The sequence below is a fragment of the Pocillopora damicornis genome, chromosome 14 (assembly GCF_964200805.1).
Source record: "Pocillopora damicornis chromosome 14, jaPocDami1.2, whole genome shotgun sequence".
Taxonomy (NCBI): domain Eukaryota; kingdom Metazoa; phylum Cnidaria; class Anthozoa; order Scleractinia; family Pocilloporidae; genus Pocillopora; species Pocillopora damicornis.
Window position 1 is genome coordinate 17,392,041 of NC_142683.1, and position 21,928 is coordinate 17,413,968.

Genomic DNA, 21,928 nt, shown 5'->3' on the forward strand with positions numbered 1-21,928 from the left:
CTTTCAATTGATTGTTGAATTATAATGGGAAGATGATGATGATGATGATGGTAACTATGATGCAAACTTACAAAATGGATGCTGTACCATGATCAAACAAAGTATTTACTTATTATAACTTTGTGTACAGTGTACTTGCTTTGAAATTTTAGAAAAGAAAATAGCAAAGGTTTCTGTGTCATAGATCCTCGAAATGAACAACATATTATAATCATAGAAGAGAGTCATAACTGGCCAAATATCTTTTAAAGTATTAATACAGTGTATAATTATATCTTTCTCCACATCTGCTTACATTCTTGAAAATGGTGGAATAGAAAAAGTTCTAACTTCTTTTTCAGGTAAGTCTTCATTTTCACATGAAACTTTAATTGGACTTCTTTCTGTGGCCATAGCAACTATAAGAAGACTGATGCTTCTTACAAAGGTGCTGCTTTCAAGTTATCCTGGGCTGAAAGAATGAAATAAATATTTTTCCCTTCTGAGAATGGGAGGGATACATAGACACAAAATCACAAGCAATTAATTTCGTACTATTAAAGCAGCAAAAGAACAAAGATATGTACTAAAATATGATTCAATATTTATAAAATACATTTTCAATTGACTGAAATAAATTGGGCAAGTGTTGCAAGTTCATATAATTTGTTACAACAGCAATTCAAATTATTTAAGAGGCTGTAGGTAGTCAGGTAAAGTCTGTATTTGAGCATTAGCCCATTCAGGCCCTGAGCTTATAATACTGGTTTCCTCACATGAAGTAAGTGGGAGTAACTACACCCCTTGGACGGGATGCCAGTCCAACCCCTTTCCCCCTGGCATTTCACCAGGCTTAGGTACCTGGCTAATTTCTGCTACCCATTTAAAGGTAAACTTCGTGACAAAAACTCAGATACCAACCTATCATTATCAGTTGATGAATTGGAATCCTAAAAATCAAAGGCAGTTAGTTGGAAGGACACTTCCAATAAATCACTCGGTGACATTTGAAGAAAAGTCATCGTTTCTCAATATTTAACATGGAAATCAGTATAACAGTACAGTTTAAAGGGAGAATCTAAGCAGTCTATCAAAAAAGGAAAAATTACTTTTAAACTGTATAAAATGATAAACATAAACACGTGAAATAAGCTGAAAATGTTTATAGGTTTTTGATCTAATGCATCGTAAATACGGGAGCACATTAAATTAATACTTATGTTAGCCTGACACGAAAGCTAGTGCAAAACACGAGCATGATTGTGTGCATGACACGCAGACGAAACTGAAAGTGTACCGATCATCAGCGCCTGCACAAAATCAAATCCATGACTTTAATATTCCTTTCAATTCTCCCGAATTACTTATTTTATCCAAGGTAAATGCCGAGTATCGCCTGCGAATTTTTGTGAATTCGACAGCTGTAACTTGTTCAAACAAGCTCAGCCTAATTAGCTCTTAGATAACACGAAGCGGTAATACAATTGATACACCCCAGAATTAAGTAAAAGTTAGCAATCCTCGTTAGTTAACTGCACGAACGTCTTTCACTGGCGGAAATCAGAGAAAATTAGGACAGATTAAGAGCATTTGAGGGAGAAAATGTTGACTGAGAAATTCGACATAACAGTATTTACCTTACATTCAAAAATCTGATACAACCATGCGTTCTTACCTCTGTCGAAGAAATGGAAGGCACGTTTGACTGCTTTACGACCTTGCGTCCTCAATCCATCATGGAAGTGTTTTAAAAAAAAGTCACTAAGACTGAGAAAGTACTAAGAGAGAGTCGACAGCTTCGTTATAGAACGAAGAATCTTAATTGCGCGCTGTAAAAAGCGAAAGGGGGAGTCCCCTAGTCCATAACTCTGTGCAAGCTTAAAACCGGAAGTGCGTGACTTTTGTCACGAAGCGCCTCCATTCCTGCGAGTTCTCACGCGGTCTCGCTCTCTGCCGATATAGAGTCACGCACTCATTCAAAAAAGCAAATTTTAAGTAAATTCTTGGTGACGGAGTTGTCCTTGTATCAGGATCTCTTTCACTCATCTTTGACTCGGCAGTCAGTGGTCACGCAAACAATGTCTATCGTGAGCAATGTCGCAAGAGCTCTTGTTGACAGGTTGACTGTGAAATTCGCAGGAGAAATCGCGCAGGACACTGATGGTTATGATTTATTCAAGCTCTGTGAGGACCTCTTCTTGACTGAGAATGAGAGGACGAGCATGTTCAGAGAAGGTATTCAGTCTGATGATCTTTCGAAGATCAGATGCTATGCGGAAGATATGAGGAAATAAGGAGATGTCAAGGAGAATAAGTTTATTGATGTCTATCAGAACAAATGTAGGATTCCATTGAATCATAAGATTCTGAAAGATCATGGAGTCTTCTTGACCTGTTAATGAGATAACTTCTCATTTACAAAGACACAATTTTGACAGAAGAACAAATGAAGGCACGCCACGACTTCTTTGCGAGAAGATATAACGTTAATATTTGAAAATCTTCAAACGAACAATTAACACCCCGATGGCGTGACAAGAGGATCGTTCAAGTTGATATTGTTCGCATCCTCTTCAGAACTCACGAATGAGACATTCTGATGAGGGTGTGAGGATTATTCACAGGTGAATAATTTAAATTGTCTTTGAAATCAAGGTTGTCTCCAAAATGTGCAAGAACTGTTTTTTGAAATCAAGGTTGATATCAAGGTTAAATTCATGAGTTGCCTTAAAAATCAAGGTGGATATTGAAATGTGCCAGAACCCCCATTTTTATCTTACTTAATGCGAAAACAGAAAATGGAACCCATTTTTTAATTTTTATAATGGTACATGTTTTTGGCTAATCCTTCTAGGACTAGGTTATATACAAAGTTAAAAATTTTATTTGATTCTAATGGTAGTTTCCCTTTAGTTTGAGTTCACATATTTGATTTACTCAATCAGTTGATAATTGATTCCTTGGAAGTGACTCAAACTAAGGTTTGAATTTCACCAAGAATAAGATTTACTCATGCTGTCTCTTACATGTATTATGGCACTTGAAGTTGAGTTATACTTGACGAATGAGGAAAGTCCTCTTACAGTTTTGAGTTAAGTTAAGTGCTTACTTCTTTTCAAAACAGCGAGATAGTGACTAAACATATCTGACACCAGTACCTCACTCAATGAGCAACGGGAAACTAAAATTTTTTCTTTGCATTCAGCATTGAGTCCTTCATCTAACTCAAAATAATATTCTGATCATAATGAAAAGTCATGGCACAGCAGTCAAGAGCTGCATTTAAATGTACATTAGGGTGGTCTCAACCTCTGAATTAAAGTCAATTGAGACAAGATTTAACATCATCTACCTTGGAGTGATGAATTCCCTTTTTCATTGTAGCACAGCTAACATACCCAACTTCTCATAATTGCCTTGAGGAAAGTTAGATTTGACTGAATGGCTGCTTCTGCATCCTTTATTGAATCCTGGTTTTTATTATTTTATTGTTTTTTTTTACGTAAATACTGTTACTTTTCTAACATATTTTTGTCAATTCCTCAGCATTTTAAGGTAAGTTTTAAACTAACGCGGAACGGCAGTTCTCTGCAACGAAGTATTCAAATCAAACTTAGCAATCATCGGTAGTTGTAGCAGACTTTCACAACACCAGAAATCATAGAAAATCCGTCAAAAGAGTTAATTTAAGCTCAAAATAAAGGCATTTACCCGATGTATAAAGATCCTACACAACCTGGTTAAGTCACCCTGTCGGGTAAACGGACGCGACTTTTGACTGTTCTATAAACTTTTTTTACAACCTTGCCACCTCAATCCGTTCTGGGAATGTCTCAAAGGAACTCATTAAGATTAGTAAGGTCCAAATAAAATTAAACAGAAACGTTATCGAACGCAAAATCTCAAGACAACTACCCAAACTACAAACTTGCCGACAGCGTTGCTGCCTAATATTAGGAGTTGTTTTTTCACGGGAAAAACCGAGGCTCAAGCTTGAAGTACATGACACGGAAAACCGGAAGTGGAGAGCTTCTGCTGTATAGTATGACGAAATTATGGCTTTGTGGTTCAAAATACACACTGCGTCTTTCATGTGTCACACTGTTCCAACATTAACAATTCAAACAAGGTAATAAATTATACAAATTTAGAACATTTAACTAGAAAAAAAAAATCGCTGAAAAACTAATCTACATAAGAGGTAAGGCGTAGCAACAAGAAGCAGGAATTGTAAAAAAAAAAAAAGGCAAAACTTTTTGCGCTCTAAGTGAGCGCAATCATTTCAGTGAGCTTGTCAAGTGATCAGAGTAAGCGAAAACGAGTGGCTCTGAGGACGAGAATGAAACTCTCTCGATTTTCGCTGTCTTTCTCACTCCAAAGGTATATGGAAACAAAGAATGTTCCTGTCGTCGACGAAAAACTTTTCCCAAAAGAATTTCATTAACTTAATTCTAAAAGTGGTTGTACCAAAGACCTCCAGCAGTTCGTTTACGGTATCCAAATTCAAATCGAGCGAGTTCTTAGCTCGATCTGTTTTATGCATCTCGCGGATTTCCACACTCAGGGCCAAAAGGGTAGCCATGAGATTGATAAAGGTAACAATGAAAAACAAGAACACTGTCAGTTTAGATATAACAAAAATGTAAATGGGATATTTCTGCTTTAGGGAGTTTAACCTGGTGTAATTTAAAAATCCCACGACCAAAGTTCTCAGAATGTAACTTATCATCAAGCAAACAATTACGACCCAAGATGACAAAGATTTGATACAAATTAGTAGCTTAACATATCGAAACAAGGCGACGGTCAAAAGGATTATTAAAGTCCAAAATGAAGGAACGTATTTGAGCCGATGTAAGATTGCCTTGTAACCGGGGAACTGCGGAACATTCTGAAGGGCAGCTATAGAGATAGTGGTGAAAATACATAGCGAAGCCAGCCACACCATCGTGACATCCTCTGAAAAAGGGAAAGCCGCATCTGTTTTGCACTGATACAACAACAAACTGAAAGCCAGTGCTGAGAGTTTTACATGATACGGATTTCTTTGTCGTTGTCCTGGAAAAAAATGCCAGTAGCAATCGGCTGATTCCTGTAACAGTGGCCGGCGTATCTCAATACAAGTTGTCATGCCAATGTCAACACCACCTGACCAGGATAGGATAAAATTAAGTTGACCTTATAATGAAACAAATATAAGAAAAATATTACAAAGAGTTTCCCATTGATATCAGCTGCACCCCTAAGCGGTCGAAAGACTCCATCACTTTTAACCGAATATACGATAGTTTTTTTTACCCTAATTCTTATTTTTGAGAACTTAAAAGATTACAACTGTTATGGTAAATACAGTAACACGCTCTTTAAGTGCCTTCGCCGTAAGCTAAACCAGCTTTTACGTATGTAGCACTTGTGATTGGTTTCTTTGATCACCAGACAATCGTGTATGATCAATACTGTTTACCCTGTGACTGATATAATTTTTCAGCATACCTTCCATTCGCTCTCCTGCGAATTATCTCTTGACAAACCTTATTACGCCTCAGCTTCTTGGGAAGGAAATAACACAGTGATACTCCGCAGCTAAGAGAACCCGTGTTAATCATTAGTTAGCTGTATTTTCGAATTGTCATTTCTTAAGAGGAAAACTTCAAGATATTTAGACCCTTTTTGAAACTAGATTCCCTTTCTCTTCCAGTCTTTCGAGTTAATGTTCCACGCAAAGCAGTTTCCTTGTTGATTTCTGTACCTTGTTTGAACGGAATTTGATCATATGAATTAACGTTTAAGCGTTTGACGAAAATGAAATACTGTATGCATAAATCAATTGATTGAACAACTTGTCAGTTTAGTCGTTGTCTGAGTCACTGCAAACAGCGAAACTGTCGATAAACTTCTTTTCATTTCTGTTTACGGCGAAAATATAGATATTTTTCACCGATTTATGATATAATTAAGTGAAACATTGAATGTAAAGATCCTTGTTAATCAGTTCAGGTTAGATTAGGAGCAATCCTTTGAATCAACCTCACCTCTTATTATTTTAAACACTGAATTAGATGCGTTTGAACAAGTACGTAACAAAGAGAGCACGCAGTCTCAGTATTAAAAATAAAATGGAATTGGATCATCAGGGTTTAAATGTTAATTGGAAACAAAAAGAATTAACTAACAATTTCGCTTGAAACACGAAAACACGAATACTATGCCATGTGCATTACTGACCAGACGAGGAACAGGCTATTTACAATTCGTCAAAGCCATTTTCTCTGTCGATCGCATAGAGAGAAAGAAATAGAATTACCAAAAGTAATTGAGTGTCATGAAATCAAAGCCGAAGTAATTTCTTCGGCTAACCAGAGAAGAGGAAGTTATCTCAAAGAACCAATATGAATTCAAAGAAGAAAAAAGCAGACTGCAAAAATCGCGGGAACACGCGAGGGTACAAGTCACGGTTGGGTTTAGCGTTGCATCTGATTGGTTGCGAAAGGAGCGAGAGTTTTCTGTACCAATCACAGAGCGTGGCAAAGTAAATCTCGGATTATTTTCGACGCTCGATCGAAAATTGCGCCAAATGGGACGAGCAGCCGTCTTTCGTCTTTATTAAAAACATTCAGTTGTCATTGCACTTGCAAGTGTGTTTGAGAAAATTAAAAAGGCTGGATTGAAATCAAAATTTATTTCTGACCTTGATATAACTCCAGTGTTGTGCGTTTAAGCCAATATCTTCACGTTTCTGCAGTTTTGGTGAAACTTTTGCAAGGGTCTGCCTAGGATGATGCTTTAATGACCGCAATTAAAATTAAATTTCGTTAGCAATGACCGAAAAATCAGAATGACCAGTAATCGTCCGTTGTACCTTTGCGACCGACACCAGTTATTGCCATGATTTTTGTTCCAAAATGCGTCCCTGTTTCATGAATCTAATTTCAGTTGCTGACGCATATATTGAAAAATGAGAAATTTAAGGGACTAAAATAGCGTCCACGTTAGTCACCTGACAGCAGACTTGTAGTTCAGTGAGCAGAGCCTGAAGGAAATCAGTTTTGATTTCAATGCGCTTATTCACCTTTCAGCAATCGAAGATAGTGAAACATTACATGCATAACATATGAATAACAGTACATGTACTACTTAAGGATTATCTAACAGTTACCCTGTGTTTGCCTTAATTAAATAACTTTAAACCCTTTAACTTCCAGAAGTGATTAACATGTAACTTCTCCCTATTATAACAATACAGTATTTTGCGAACAGGTAATGAGAATACCCAAACTTATCAGGTAGAAGTCATTATTATGATCTAACACCAAATTCTCGTAACCAATTTGAAAGGAAATGTTTAGCAGCGAGAGAGGAGAATTAACAATCAGATCTTGGGAGTTAAAGGATTAAAGTCTCTTGAAGTGATAGAATTATCATTAGCTTTCCGGATTAGATAGAGATACTCTACTGGATTAAATCGTTTTGTAAAGAATCCTTTGACGGGTGTATATGCGTGGATAACGAAAATCTGATAAGGAGAGGTGAACATTAATTAATACGACATGAGTCACAAAAAATGTTTAATGAAGACATACATCAATCAACTAAAAAGTCTTCCTTGGCGCTCCTTCCCTAGTTCCTAGAAAAGAGTACGCGTAGCCTCCATGCTAAAGTTTTAAATTGCTTCTCCTATGAAGGAGACTGTCAGCGTAGCTCAGTTTAATGAACAATAGATTTGTAAAATTAGCTTAAAACAATTGCGCGCGTTTTCAACTCACTTGGAATTGGAAATGTGAATTCAAACTCTGCGTCCCCAGAGATAGATTGTGAACGCAACCTCGTCTGGCTACCACGATCGCGAAACACCTTAGCGATCTTGTGTTTACCAATTCCTTCACCTTCCCTGGACATGGTTTTTGTTATTGTTCACCTTCCTCGAGTGAAACATTAACGACACCACTGCGGCTGTCCTTTACCGCACCTACAAGAGTGGGCATCTCCACTTATCCTGTTTGCAGCTGTTTATCAAGGACATTCGTCTCAACTATACGGGTCACTTCCGCCTGCAGGCCACTGAGGGGGAGGGGTAGGGCCAAGATGAAGGAGAGGGACCACCGTGGATTTTGACGCCATTCCTTGAAGTACCCGTACAAATATAGGACATACTGAACTAAAGATTAAAGCGTACGAAGGATTTCGCATTCAGAAAACTATTGTTTTGCTTTTCATCGATATATTTTCAACCTCTCAACTATGGAAGAATCTCTTCTATTAAAGTAATGACACAAGCACAAACAGATGACTTTTGCCACCTCAAGTCATAGTGACTCAGAATAGCTACGATCTTATCTTACCAACAACTTGTCCAATCTCTTTCACAGCCCTTTAACAGTCCTTTTATTAGATTTGCGTGCATTAGAGACGTCAACGGAAAATAATGGGACAGTATTATTCATAGTTTTCAGTCTTGAACGGTTGTCATGTGTTTTTTTTACTTGCACATGTCACGCATCGCATTCGTGTCGAAAAACATTCAGCCTCTCTCAGTAAGCCGCAGTCGCCAGTGAATACAATTGATATATTGGCAAACAGCGAGGAGATTGGCTCTTTTAATCTTAGACTTTGGCAATAAAGAAACTAAATTAAGAAACCACAATGCTTCCCGCTTCAATCTAACAAATGACTGAATTGAAATTGATATATTTAGCCAACGCCCTGATTTTCCCTCCCTGTCCCATCATTTTCTCATGAGGTGTGCAACGAGTATATACCGACCTCAGGTTAGTTGGACTGACCTTGCACAGACTCCAGCAGCAGTAATCCGTGGGGGTTTCGAGAATAGAAAGCCACTCTCTTTATGATGCAAAGATACATACCTCTCAATTCTCCTTTTAAGCGTAGTGCTGAATAAATAAAAAAGAACTAAGTTGTAAGTTATAGTAGTTTAGATTTAATGTTTTATGTTGTCGTTTATAATAACCGCTCAGATCCTCACCATTTTGGCACCTCTGGAGCGTGTCCCTGGCCTGCTTTCTTTCCTAAGTTTCTTTTGAGCTCTTCTTCCCTTTTACATTGTAAAACATCATTGAGTGGCGTGAAGATTTAGCTTGAGAATTGTTCTCCACGGTTTCCTTCCTTCGTTTGTTTTCTGTCGGGTTGAACAAGAAATCGTAAATAGAAGTTCTCAGCAGATAATTTCATCGACTCAAACCAAAAAAATTTGCTCACACAAGACATGAACTAATGCCAAAGCGTAATTTAAAATCCCAAAATGTAAAATTTTCACGTTACAGACATAAGTTCATTGTATTATTCGTCAGCATCATAATTACTGCAGAGGCCTGGAGCCCAAGTTTATGACGTCATTTATAATTATGTTACATGAAGGGCTCATATCATCATTTGACTAGTCGAAGCAAAGATATTATCAAAAATCCCTTTGTCTTGTACAGGTATTATTAACTTTTCGGACATTTTGGTGCAAATGTTCCAGGGATCAATTTTTTCTGGTAGGTGGGACGCTCTTAATTTCCAATTTCGCGACTTATGACATAAGCACAAACAGATGACTTTTGCCACCTCAAGTCATAGTGACTCAGAAGAGCTACGATCTCATCTTACTTTATTATTTTACTATTATTTCTTAATCCCGAACGACAAACCAAGAACACGACACAATGACTTAGCCAGGTCTCGAACCCAGACCTCCTGACCCGGAGTCCAGCGCACTAACCATTACGCCATCGCGTCTCCCTCATAGGGCTAAAATCACGTGATTAATATGGTATTTTTGTTGATAGCCAACAGGATCTGATAAGAGGAAGACACGCAACATGTAAATCGCTTTTTAAGAATCTGTTAGCTTGGTCAGTCGCTAATAAGCCCATGAAAGGCAGATGACGAATTAAGTTTTAAAAGCATTTGGAAGGAGATAAAACATCACTTGTTTGACTGTGGTGAAACCTGAAGAAAAATAAGTCCTTACCGGATACACCCTCAGAACTAACCTTACACCTAATACTTATATTAAGAATGAAATTTCCTCTACAGAACAGTCGAATTTAAGGTATCTTTTTGCTTCCGAAACCTTAAACATTCGGAACTGCTTTGAAATAAGCTGAAGACTGTAGACTGCTAAACCTACGGGAAGACTATGTCATTATCAATCAGCTAAATTTTCGCAAATTAGCGGAATTTATCACTGGCGGCCCCGTCTCACACTAATAGAGTATTAGAAATAACCCGCCGTTAAGAACTGGAATTTCAGCAGTAATTTCCTGTCTCGTTTGTATTTTTCTGTTTTAGGGGAAAAATGAGGAAAACGTCACTAGGTGCCAAGGTTATTTAGTAGATTTTTATAAAGTCAAAAGAAAATAGCAAAAAAACGAAATAATTATAAAACCGCTGAATCATCAGTAACAAGATTTTCCTTTCACATCACCGAAATGATTCGCTCAAATTGAAAAGTTCTGTCTGACGAGCACCTAGGCGCGCAACCCAGAGTCACAGAGAATCGATGTGTCCTCTTTAATTCCTTAACTTATGTATAAACCATCGCTTATATACTTTACAAATTTGCATTATAGGTGTGGCGATAAGTTAAAATTATTTGTTCAATTGTCACGCAGTAACGCTTTGTTTTTGTGGCGGCAGGAGGACACGAGTTCATTACGTTTATTGAGTGGTGAGAATTCAGGTCGGCAGATGATAAGTAATTTCTCTTTGAGGCAGAGGTTAAACCTCTACCCAAAAGAAAAATTACTTGCCGACCTAAATTATGACCTCAAAGAATTTGTAATTCATATCCGAATGTCGCAGCTTTCGACAATTTTAGATTTAAAAGCTATTAAAATTTTTCGGTTTGATATATTTCATTAAGCATTAATATATTTCAGAATTATCAAAAAATTCTTAAATGACATTGATGTTCAATGTTGCTATTAAGAAAATTCGTTAGGTACATTAAAGGCTGCATATCAAACTCTTTCCACAGCGCGACGAACATTTGTTTTTCTCGGTTCCAGGTGTACGCGACCACTAAGCCTTCGTAATGCATAAACATGCTCTCTGTTGCGAATTTTCAAAATGGCGGACAGGCTAAAGAGGGAAGTAAAAAAAGCAAAGCGATTTTTCAACAAATACTTGACATAAACCCCCGTTAGAAAGGCGAATCCACAATAGAAAGATACAAAACTGTATGATATTGAGATTAGGGAGGTTGACAAAATCAACAAGAGAGGTTGAAAATTCATGACGTTGGGTCACATGCTTCGATGAATGGACACCCTTGAGGGCCGATAGAGGATCTGGATATTTTCCGTTTGTTCGCAGCGAAAAGCTGTTCATTCCCTCGGAAAACTCTCTAGAGGATAGAAAAGAATCGTTCCATGGCCAACTTGCTCGTGAAATAAAGAAAAAGCTTTGGTCTGGACGGCGAGAGGACCCTGATATAAACATAGACCTTAATGTTGACCAAGATGTTTTCATGGAAGGTGTTGGGAGTGTTTTGCCCGGCGTTCTTCAACGAGGGAAGATAGTTTACCAATCGGAGTCAAATAGGGTGCTTGATTCATATCTGGGGCTGAAGTGGGATGAAAGAATTTTAAATGTAGCTGAAGATTTTGCCTATGTAATTCCAGGAACTATTTAGTATCGGCTGGGACAAAGAAGTCCAATCATTGAATACGAGCTCATCGTTGTAGGTGTTCTTAAACCCTTTCATAACCTGCTGCCTCCAGGAACTGAATCCTGTTTTTCTTCAGAAACAGTTGTTTGAGGGCATCAACCCCTTTGTGAATTGTGGATCTGAAGAAATCTTTAGAAGCTCTATTATTGTATTTTTCCAAGCCTTGCTGTGTGTAATATGCTATGTTCTGATAAAGTGACAGGAACTCAGGAACATGATAACATAGTGCATGTATGTAGGGAGTGACATCTTTTGCTTGGTAAACTTTGAGAAAGTGCTCAAACCATGATTTGCTATTTCTTTGCAGTTCAAGAATACCCTCTTCAGATGTAAAATCTAGCCTCAAATCACCAATTATGTCCATAAATTTAGCCCAGATCACTTGTATGTCTTTGTTTTGACAAGCATAGGTCAGAATTTTTATATTCTGAAAGAGTTTCAACTTTTCTGGTTCAGTAAGATCTCTATATTCCAGCTTTTTGCTCTCTTTGTTGATTCTAAAATTAAAAGTGATTCCCATACTTTTGATAAATTCTTCATAACATGCCATGTGTTTATATTTATCTCTTGGGAATCTATCAGAGGTTTTTTTTCTTGTAAACAAGTTAATCAAAACATCTGAAATCCTCAGAAAAAAATGTAATATATCTATGATGACAAGGTCCATAGGTATAAAATCAAATAATGGTTGTGCCTTACAGTTTAATTTCCTTCCAGTGGAAAACCTTGCTATTTCGGTGACAGTTCTAGCACCAAATTTGGGGTCATTAATTGACCATGTTTTGCTTGTGTCCCACCATTGCTCCCTGGGACACTTGCACCACACACAAGCATAATCCTCATTTGCCCTGCCTAAACCACATACCAGTGCTAAAAAATTTCAAATCTCCACCTAAAAAGTATTCAATTTTATAGGTGCAATTATTTGCACTTATCTCCTTTAAGTTTGACATTTCCATTTGAAGGTCTGCTAGGCTGTCTCTTAGATTATGATATGTCTCTGTAGTTTTTATAACAGCAAGTACATAATTTCCCTTCTCAGCCATTTCCACATCCTTTTCATTGAGAATAGTAAATGTGAAGTTGACAACTGTAAGCTGCTTTCCAATATTTGTACCATCACCACTAAGCTTGATCTTAATAGTTTCTCCATCATTGATTTCTCCATTCTTCTGAAGCCTAACAATGTGCTCTTGCAAACTTTCTGCAAATCCTAACTGAACACCTTCAGCATCTCCTGGTGTTGGTTTCAAGTTCCATTTACTGTTTAGCTCATTAATTCGCTTCTTGATGGAATATGCATTGGGGAGACCATTAGCCTTAATGGCAATTTCATGCCAGGCCTCATTTGAAATATTGAATTTATCTTTGAGGTAGAGCCACATATTTATGTTATCAATGTCATAATTATCAAGGGCCTTTGGGTCAGACTCTGTAAATGGTAGCTCTCCCTCTCCAACAAGATTGAAAGTTTCATATTGATTAGTCTCAGTGTTGAGGACTTCAATTTTGGTTGCAACAAAATTGTACAGCCCAAGAAAAGAGAGTGTAGTTTGGCACTCGTCCTTCAGTTGGTTTTTAATTCTCTTTTGATGGTGCTTAGAATAGTCATAAAACTTCTTCTTAACAGAGCCTCTACCTTTTTTCCCATTTTTAATCACTTTTTTGGCCAATTGAATAATTTTTTCTTGTAGAAGGCCCCTTTCTTCTCAGCTTTCTCGAGAGCTTCTCGGGCTTTTTCATCCACTCGCAATCGCTTTGCCTTCTCCTGTACCAACGATTCTTCTAATTTTCTTTTTTCTCCCCTTAACTGGCTGTTCTCATCTTTAAGCTGATGCACATCAACCTCGTTGTAATACACCTTAAATCGATACCGAGGGCCCGCTTCCAAATTGCTAAGAAGTGCATTTAATTGCCTTCCGCCACGATTACTAGCTTTCTTGACAGCTTTCTGAAGGCTGAATATTTTCTTTCTGAAGACTTCTGAAATGCGGCTATTGATTATTACACCTCGTATACCTGATTGCTCAAACACTTTGTTTACGATTGTTGAAAGGACCGACTCATGGTTTTCTCCGTCTTCATCTTTACATTGCTTTGAAATAGTATAGATTAGTAAGCTGAAACGAAAAATTAATCGGGGAAGTTTACGAAAAATACAGCCAACAAGCTTAGAAGAGGCATTTATTTAGACTTCATACTGCGACAAACTTCACAAATCTTACTTGTTTATCTCGTAAGTAAACGATGGCAGATTAATTCCCGAAGCGCTCTCTGATTTTCCAGATCCCTCTCCTACTGCTTTCACGCTTACAAAACAGGAAAAAAATCAAAAGGAGGAAGATACAGCTGTTTTGAAACGCCATTTGACGAGGGTAAATCTCCTTTTTGTTCGGCACTTTACATATCAAAACAAAGGAAATTTGTTACTCTTTTTGATTCTGGCGGTACATTTTTAATTTGCGCCTGCGTAAAAGAGGTATCGTTTGAAACCTTTCGCTTGGTTGTGTTTTGATCAAAAACGCCATGTTAATTTCACGCAACCGCTCGGAGAAAAGGTAAAAATGACGGGGGTAAATCTGCTTTTTGTTCGACACTTTACATATCAAAACAAAGGAAATTTGTTACTCTTTTTGATTCTGGCGGTACATTTTTAATTTGCGCCTGCGTAAAAGAGATATCGTTTGAGACCCTTCGCTTGGTTGTGTTTTGATCAAAAACGCCTTGTTAATTTCACGCAACCGCTCGGAGAAAAGGTAAAAATGACGGGGGAAAAACTTTACCTTCAAGTTAGAAAATTAGCGAAATAGAAAGCCAAAATATTATAGTTTAAAATTTCAGAGGTACATTGAGTGCTTTTTCCGTAGAGAATTCGCACGATGGTAAAATATTCGAAAATTACACTCGATTTGAGTGGGGCGTTAAACTGGGCGTGGTCGCTATATTCATGTTAAGACTATTTGTACCCCATGAGTTTGATATGTGTCAGCTGATGTCGCTGACAAAAGAACTGGAACGTAGAGTAAACATTTGAGTCTGAATTTGACTAGTTCCTTTCATAGCCCTTTAACAGTCCTTTTCTTAGATTTGCGTGCACTCGAGACGTCAGCAGAAAGTAATGGGACAGTATTATTAATAGTTTCGAGTCATGCATCGCATCCGTTTCGAAAAACATCCGTCCCCTAGCTTTCCCCGCCGAGGTCGCCGGTGAATACAATTAATGTATTGGCAGGAGCCCATTACCCGTAGCCTCCATACCAATTGTACTCTTGAGTCAACCCTGTCATGTATCTCTTTATTTTTAGAACTGAGATACGTGCGTGTGTGTCTTGTTGTGAATATTGCTAAGTCTCTTGATTTCTTTGTATAACTGGCAAAATGAGAGTAAAATTTATTATCTGAAGTAAACGTGAATCGAATTTCAATTATTCAGAATTAATAACGACGTTCATGAAAGATTTCAAGACATATTTCCCGCCTTTAAGAGTTTGAAACTTGAAGCCGTAATCAACTCTCGATCTCTGTATCTTCACGTCAGACGAGTCATGAATGCACTGGAAAATGCTGTGTTTTCTTTATACGACGCAGAGGTTTTCATCGAGTGTTTGATGAACCTTGGAGAGAGACATAAAACATGGCCCCTGAGGCTGGAACATTTCGATGTATGTATTCTATTATGCCGACCAAGGCTACTTACGGGTACATATTGTTGTATAACGCTGTATAGTAATGTAAACTACAGAAGAGGGAAGAATAGAGCTATCTAGGAGTACATATCGCTGTTTATGATCCATCAATTTTTTTTTGCTCGAGCGCGATTGGTCTAAACGCAGCAAGCGACTGAAAATCCTCTAGCTAAAACTGGGAGATATCCGAGAATATAACCCCAGCGATATTCCCAAATTTTCAAATCTTACATCCACCACGATAAGTCTTCGTTTCAAACTTAATTCAATTCAGGATAAGTTAGTATTATCATCTGAGTTGATTACGTAAGCTGAAAGCTTACGTTTCGAGCGTTAGCCCTTTGCAATCGCTCTGACGAAGGGCTAAATCTCTTAATTACCCCCTTCAGTCATTCGATTCAGTAAGTTGTTCATAAACATTTTCCACGTGCGTTGCAAAATATTTGAAGGATAATAAACACAATAGCCTCTATTTTGCGAGAAAATACGTGCAGATATTTGCCCTTGGACATTGTCTGTCCCTCGAAGGTCTCAGTTTTCGTATCTTGGATTAGACAATGTCCGCGGACAAATATCCGTACTCATTTTCGCGCCAAATTGGAGAAATTATTTATATAGCGCTGTATGGTGATGTGAAATTCGGTGGAGGGAAGCATATGGCTATTTAGGGGTACATATTGTTTTGAAGCGCTATATGGTTACTGCATTTTACGGATTTACAGCGCTACTCAGGGGTTTAATGTTGTATTGTGCTGTATAATGATAAAAGTTGCAGTAGAGGGATGTATAGTGGTATTTAAGGGAGGGGAGAGAAGGGGATATTGGCGTGCGTATTCGAGGAGTTTATTCTACGATGTTGGGAGACATGGAGTCAAATGATCGACGGAACGTGTTTGCTCATAATGAATCTCAACTAGTCATCGACTATCTCTCTAAGCACTATAGTAACTTATCCTTTCTTAATCATAGTTTTGTCAAAACTCTTTTCCAGGGTCTTCTCTGCGTCTACATCCGAGATGGCGGCTACCGACTCTGTGGAGTCTGTGAATTGGCCTGCCGCTATCTTGGATTCGCAATGTAGGTGGACCCTGGGCGAGAGTTTGACCCATTCCCAATCAGATGATACATATCAAACTCATGGGGTACAAATAGTCTTAACATGAATGTCGTGACCACTCCCACTTCAACACCCCACTCAAATCGAGTGTAATTTTCGAATGTTTTACCATCGTGCGGATTCTCTACGGAAAAAGCACTCAATGTACCTCTGAAATATTAAACTATAATATTGTGGCTTTCTATTTCGCTAATTTTCTAACTTGAAGGTAAAGTTTTTCCCTCGTCATTTTTACCTTTTCTCCAAGCGGTTGCGTGAAATTAACAAGGCGTTTTTTTTATCAAAACACGACCGAGCGAAGGGTCTCGGGCTATATCTCTTTTACGCAGGCGCAAATTAAAAATGTACCGCCAGAATAAAAAAGAGGAACAAATTTTCTTTGTTTTGATATGTAAAGTGTCGAACAAAAAGCAGATTTGCCTTCGTCAAATGGCGTTTCAAAACAGCTGTATCTTCCTCCTTTTGATTTTTCCTGTTTTGTAAGCGTGAAAGCAGTAGGAGAGGGATCGGGAAACTCAGAAAGCGCTTCGGGAATTAATCTGCCATCGTTTACTTACAAGATAAACAAGTAAGATTTGTGAAGTTCGTTGAAGTATGAAGTCTAAATAAATGCCTTTTTAAAGCTTGTTTGCTGGATTTTTCGTAAACTTCCCTGATTAATTTTTCGTTTCAGCTTACAAGTCTATACTATTTCAAAGCAATGTCAAGACGAAGACGGAGAACCATGAGTCGGTTCTTTCAACAATCGTAAACAAAGTGTTTGGGCAATCAGGTATACGAGATGTAATAATCAATAGCCGCATATCAGAAGTCTTCGGAAAGAAAGTATTCTGTCTTCAGAAAGCTGTCTTCAGAAAGCTAATAATCGTGGCAGAAGGCAATTAAACGGGCCCTCGGTATCGATTTAATATCATATCGATCTCAATTTTATACAGTTTTGTATCTTTCTTCCGTGGATTCGCCTTTCTAACGGGGGTGTATGTTGAGAATTCATTGCAAAATCGCTTTGTTTTTTTAATTTCCCTCTTTGACCTGTCCGCCATTTTGAAAATTCGTAACGGAGAGCATGTGCATTACGTGGGGTTAGTGGTTGCGTACACCTGGAACCGAGAAAAACAAATGTTCGTCGCACTGGGGAAAGAGTTTGATATGGAGAAGCCTTAATTTGGACATTGAAGGACTCGTTTCCAACAAAATGCACCGATTATGTCGCCGAGACTTGGAGGGAGCTGTTCCGCTTTATAACTGCTACTATGATGAGAGGACTGAGGAGAGCAAACACTGGCACGTGAGACTTAAAACTGAGAGACCATGTGGCCTGGGAATGAGTTGAGAGGAAAACTGGGATTTTACTGGAGATGACTTAAAGAGGACACCATTCCAAAGTGGACAAAATAAGCATGATAACAACTACTATAGGGGAGTAAGGAGGTATACGAGTTGTAAGAAGCCTAACGTTGCGCGAGGATTGAGACGAGTGAAAACTGAAACAGATAAGAAGATAGTCGCGTCTAATGAAGCGCGCAGAAGAATAAAGTTGAGTGCGATGAAAGAAGTGCGCGTAAAGATGGGAATAAAGGAAAATTGCGATTAAAAAAGGGAAGGAACCAAAGGAAGGAGAAAACAGATGCGAAAATATGAAAAGGTTTAGAAACTTGTGCGAGGAAAAAGGTGAAAAAGGCGCACACATGTATAGCATGAACACGTCCGTCGGCGTTCAAAACCGCGTGAGAATATGGAGAACGATAGACAGTAGAAGAAAAATAATCAAAGAGACGACGCGCGTTTGTTAAGTGGGTGGGGGCTTGAAACATGGAATGTTTGTACCCTGTCAGCTACACAGATTATCAACTTAGCGCGCGCGAGTCAAAACAAGCATTGAAGTCCACATAGGATTTGTTATCTCTACATCTCACGCGAATCCTTAGACAAACGATGAAAATCAACGCAGTTTTTGTATTTATATACTGTATATTTCTCTTACACAAAGAATAGAAAAAATAAAGTACAAAACAAATTGCATTAAATTGTCCAAGGCTTTAAGTAAAATACGCGCTCAACTGAGACACTAAAATGAATCCATTTACTCTCAAGACTGATCATAATTTAAATTCTCCTCACAAAATTAATACACCGACAAACATGGTGTCCATACGATTTAGAGAAGATCTAAACTGGAGGATAACTTTTTGCTAGAAACGTAATGTTACATCGAATTCTCGGAATGAAGCAACAAAGAAACATTCTTATCAGTTTAGAGAATTTTTCCTCAGAACTTGGGAGTTCATGAGTTAATTAAACTAAGCTGAATGAACAATTACCTTCAAAAATTAGATACAGTACTTCACACAAATAGCATAAAAATACTTCGCACGAAATATATTGACATATTACAGAGCATATTTTGTTAAAACTGTTCCAGCTTGCTTTTAAAATCCTACGCTACATTATACTCAAACATGTGCAAGGTTAACTAATACATTATATACCAGCATGTACCTATGGAAGTTACGAAAATCCGCTAAATTAAGATTGATTTTACAAAACTTTCTCCTTAAAAAGCTTTTATACAGTATATCTTAAACTTTTGACCACATAACGAGTTTTAATTACAAAGCGTACTCTAAATATCTAAGTATAAATTCTTAAATCTAAGAAAGATATTATCAGACATCTTCAAATTGTACTAAGGTAAATTTAAAGAAATGAAAAAAAATTTGAACAGGAAATTTTCAAAAATTAAAAGTTTTATCCTGAGGCCCTGAAACTTTTCAACTACGGACTAGATTTACAATTATTCACGAACCTTTTCACCAAAATAATTCTCATTGAGGACTACATGGCTTATTGTAACTATACCTCTCTAATTTATTGGCGTAAATGTTTTCCTACTGGAAACAGCTTATTCCATGTCACATTAAAAGACACAGCTATGGAAACTTCAGTTACAGTGAACTCTGCGTCACTGTTTCTTTGTTTAGATAACACGGCAATTTTTAACCTCTCCGTCGTGGTTCTTCAAAACTGATGAGGGTGGAGATTCACAACTGTGTAGCTGTGTCTTGTTGTGGGTATTGCTCAGTGCCTTGATTTCTTCGAATAACTGGCAAAATGGGAGTAAAATTTATTATCTAAAGTAAACGTGAATCGAATTTTCATTATTCAGAGATAATAATAATATTCGTGAAAGATTTTGTCCAACCCAAAAATTCAAGACATGTTCCCGCCTTTAATTAAGAGTTTGAAACTTGAAGCCGTAATCAACTCTCGATCTCTGTATCTTCACGTCAGATGAGTCATAACCGCACTAGAAAATGCTTTGTTTTCTTTAAACAACGGCGAGGTTTTCATCGAGCATTTAATGAACCTTGGAGAAAGACATAAAACATGGCCCGTGAGGCTTGAACATTTCGATGTATGTATTCTATTATGCCGACTAAGGCTACTTACGGGTACATATATTTGTATAGCGCTGTGTAGTGATGTAAACTGCAGAAGAGGGAAGTCTGGTGCTATCTAGGGGTGCACATTGTTGTATGGCGCTGTATTATGATGTAAACTTCAGAAGAGGGAAGTATAGTGCTATCAAGGGGTGCACGATGTTGTAAAGCGCTGTATAGCAATGTAAACTGCAGAAGAGGGAAGTATAGTGCTATCTAGGGGCACATAGCGCTGTATTGTTATGTAAACTGCAATAGCGGGAAGTATAGTGCTATCTAGGGGTACACACTGTTGTTTATGATCCACCAAATATTTTTTTCGCACGCGATTGGTCTAAACGCAGCAAGTGACTGAATATCTCTCTGTAAAAACTGGGTGATATCCGAGAATATCACCCAAGCGATATTCCCCAATTCGCAAACCTTACGCCCACTGTGAAAAGTGTTCGTTTTAAACTTAATTCAATTCAGTGAGCTGTTCATAAACATTTTTTGCTCGAGCGTTGCAAAATAATTGAAGGATAATCCACACAACAGCTTTTATTTTTCGCGAAAATATGTACAATACATAATATGGTATTTGTCATTGGACATTATCTGTTCCTTGAAACTCACAGTTTTTGCATCTTGGAACAGATAATGTCGGCGGACATATATCCGCACTTATTTTCGCGCCAAATTGGGCCAATAGTTTATATAGCGCTGTATGGTGCTGTAAAATTAAGTTAAGGGAAACATTGTGCTAATCTATGGGTACACATTGTTGTCAAGCGCTGTATGGTTGTATAAACTGCAGTTTACGGATGCACAACGTATTGAGGAATGTTTAGTATAGTATGGTGCTGTATGTAGATTTTAGCTGCAGTTTACGGATTAATAGAGCTACCCAGGGGTATATTGTTGTATTGTGCTGTATAATGATAAAAGTTGCAGTAGAGGTATTTATAGTGCTATTGAAGGGAGGGGAGAGAGGGGCATATAGGCGTGCGTATTTGAGGAGTTTATTCTAACGATAAGGAGACATGGAGTCGAATAATCGACGGAACGTGTTTGTTCATAATGAATCTCTCAAGTTGACATTGACTACCTCTTTGGAAGTATTATAGTAACTTATCCTTTCTTTTAAAATTATTGTTCTGTCAAAACTTTTTTCTAGGGTCCTCTCTGCGTCTACATCCAAGAAAGCGGCTATCGACTCTGTGGAGTCTGTGGATTGATCTGTCGCCATCTTGGATTCGCCATGTAGGTGGACCCTAGGCGAGAGTTTGACCATTCTCAATCAGATGATAGAAGCTTTAATTTGGACATTGAAGAAATCGTTGAGGGACCTCTTTCGTTTCATTACTGCTACTGTGATGAGAGGACTGAAGAGAGCAAACACTGGCACGTGAGACTTAAAAGTGAGAGACCCTATGGACTGGGAATCAGTCGAAAGGAAAACTGAGATTTTACTAGAGATGACGTTAAGAGGACACCATCCTGAAGTGGACAAAATAAGCATGATAACAACTACTCTGGGAGAGTAACGAGGTATATGAGTTGTAAGAAGCCTGACGTTGCGCGAGGATTGAAACGAATGAAAACTGAAACAGACAATGAGATAGTTGCGTCTTATGAAGTTAACAGAAGAATAAAATTGAGGGCGATGGAAGAGGTGCGCGTAAAGATGGGAATAAAGGAAAAGTACGATGTAAAAAAGGGAAGGAACCAAAGGAAGGAGAAAAAAGGGATGCACAAATAAGTTAAGTTGTAAAAACTTGTGTGAGGAAAAAAGGTAAAAAAGGCGCACACAGTATTAACACGTCCGTTGGCGTTCAAAACCGTGCGGAAATACGGAGAACGATAGACAAAGGAAGAGACACAATCGAAGAGACGACGAGCGTTTGTTAAGTGGGTGGAGGCTTGAAACATGGAACGTTAGGACACTGTCAGTTGCACAGATTATCAACTTGGCGCGCACGGGATGAGATCTGTTCTCTCTGCATCTCACGTGAATCCCTAGAATAAGGAGACAGACGATGAAAATCAACTCCGC

The 21,928-nt window shown here is 38.0% G+C and overlaps 1 protein-coding gene across 1 annotated transcript; it reads right to left on the minus strand.

Moving 5' to 3' along the window:
- Positions 1 to 3,019: 3,019 nt before the first annotated feature.
- On the minus strand, positions 3,020 to 5,346 carry LOC149034803 (uncharacterized). Its single transcript, XM_089194397.1, has one exon. The coding sequence runs from the start codon at positions 5,108 to 5,110 to the stop codon at positions 4,349 to 4,351; it is 762 nt and encodes a 253-aa protein (XP_089050523.1). The 5' UTR covers positions 5,111 to 5,346; the 3' UTR covers positions 3,020 to 4,348.
- Positions 5,347 to 21,928: the final 16,582 nt, after the last annotated feature.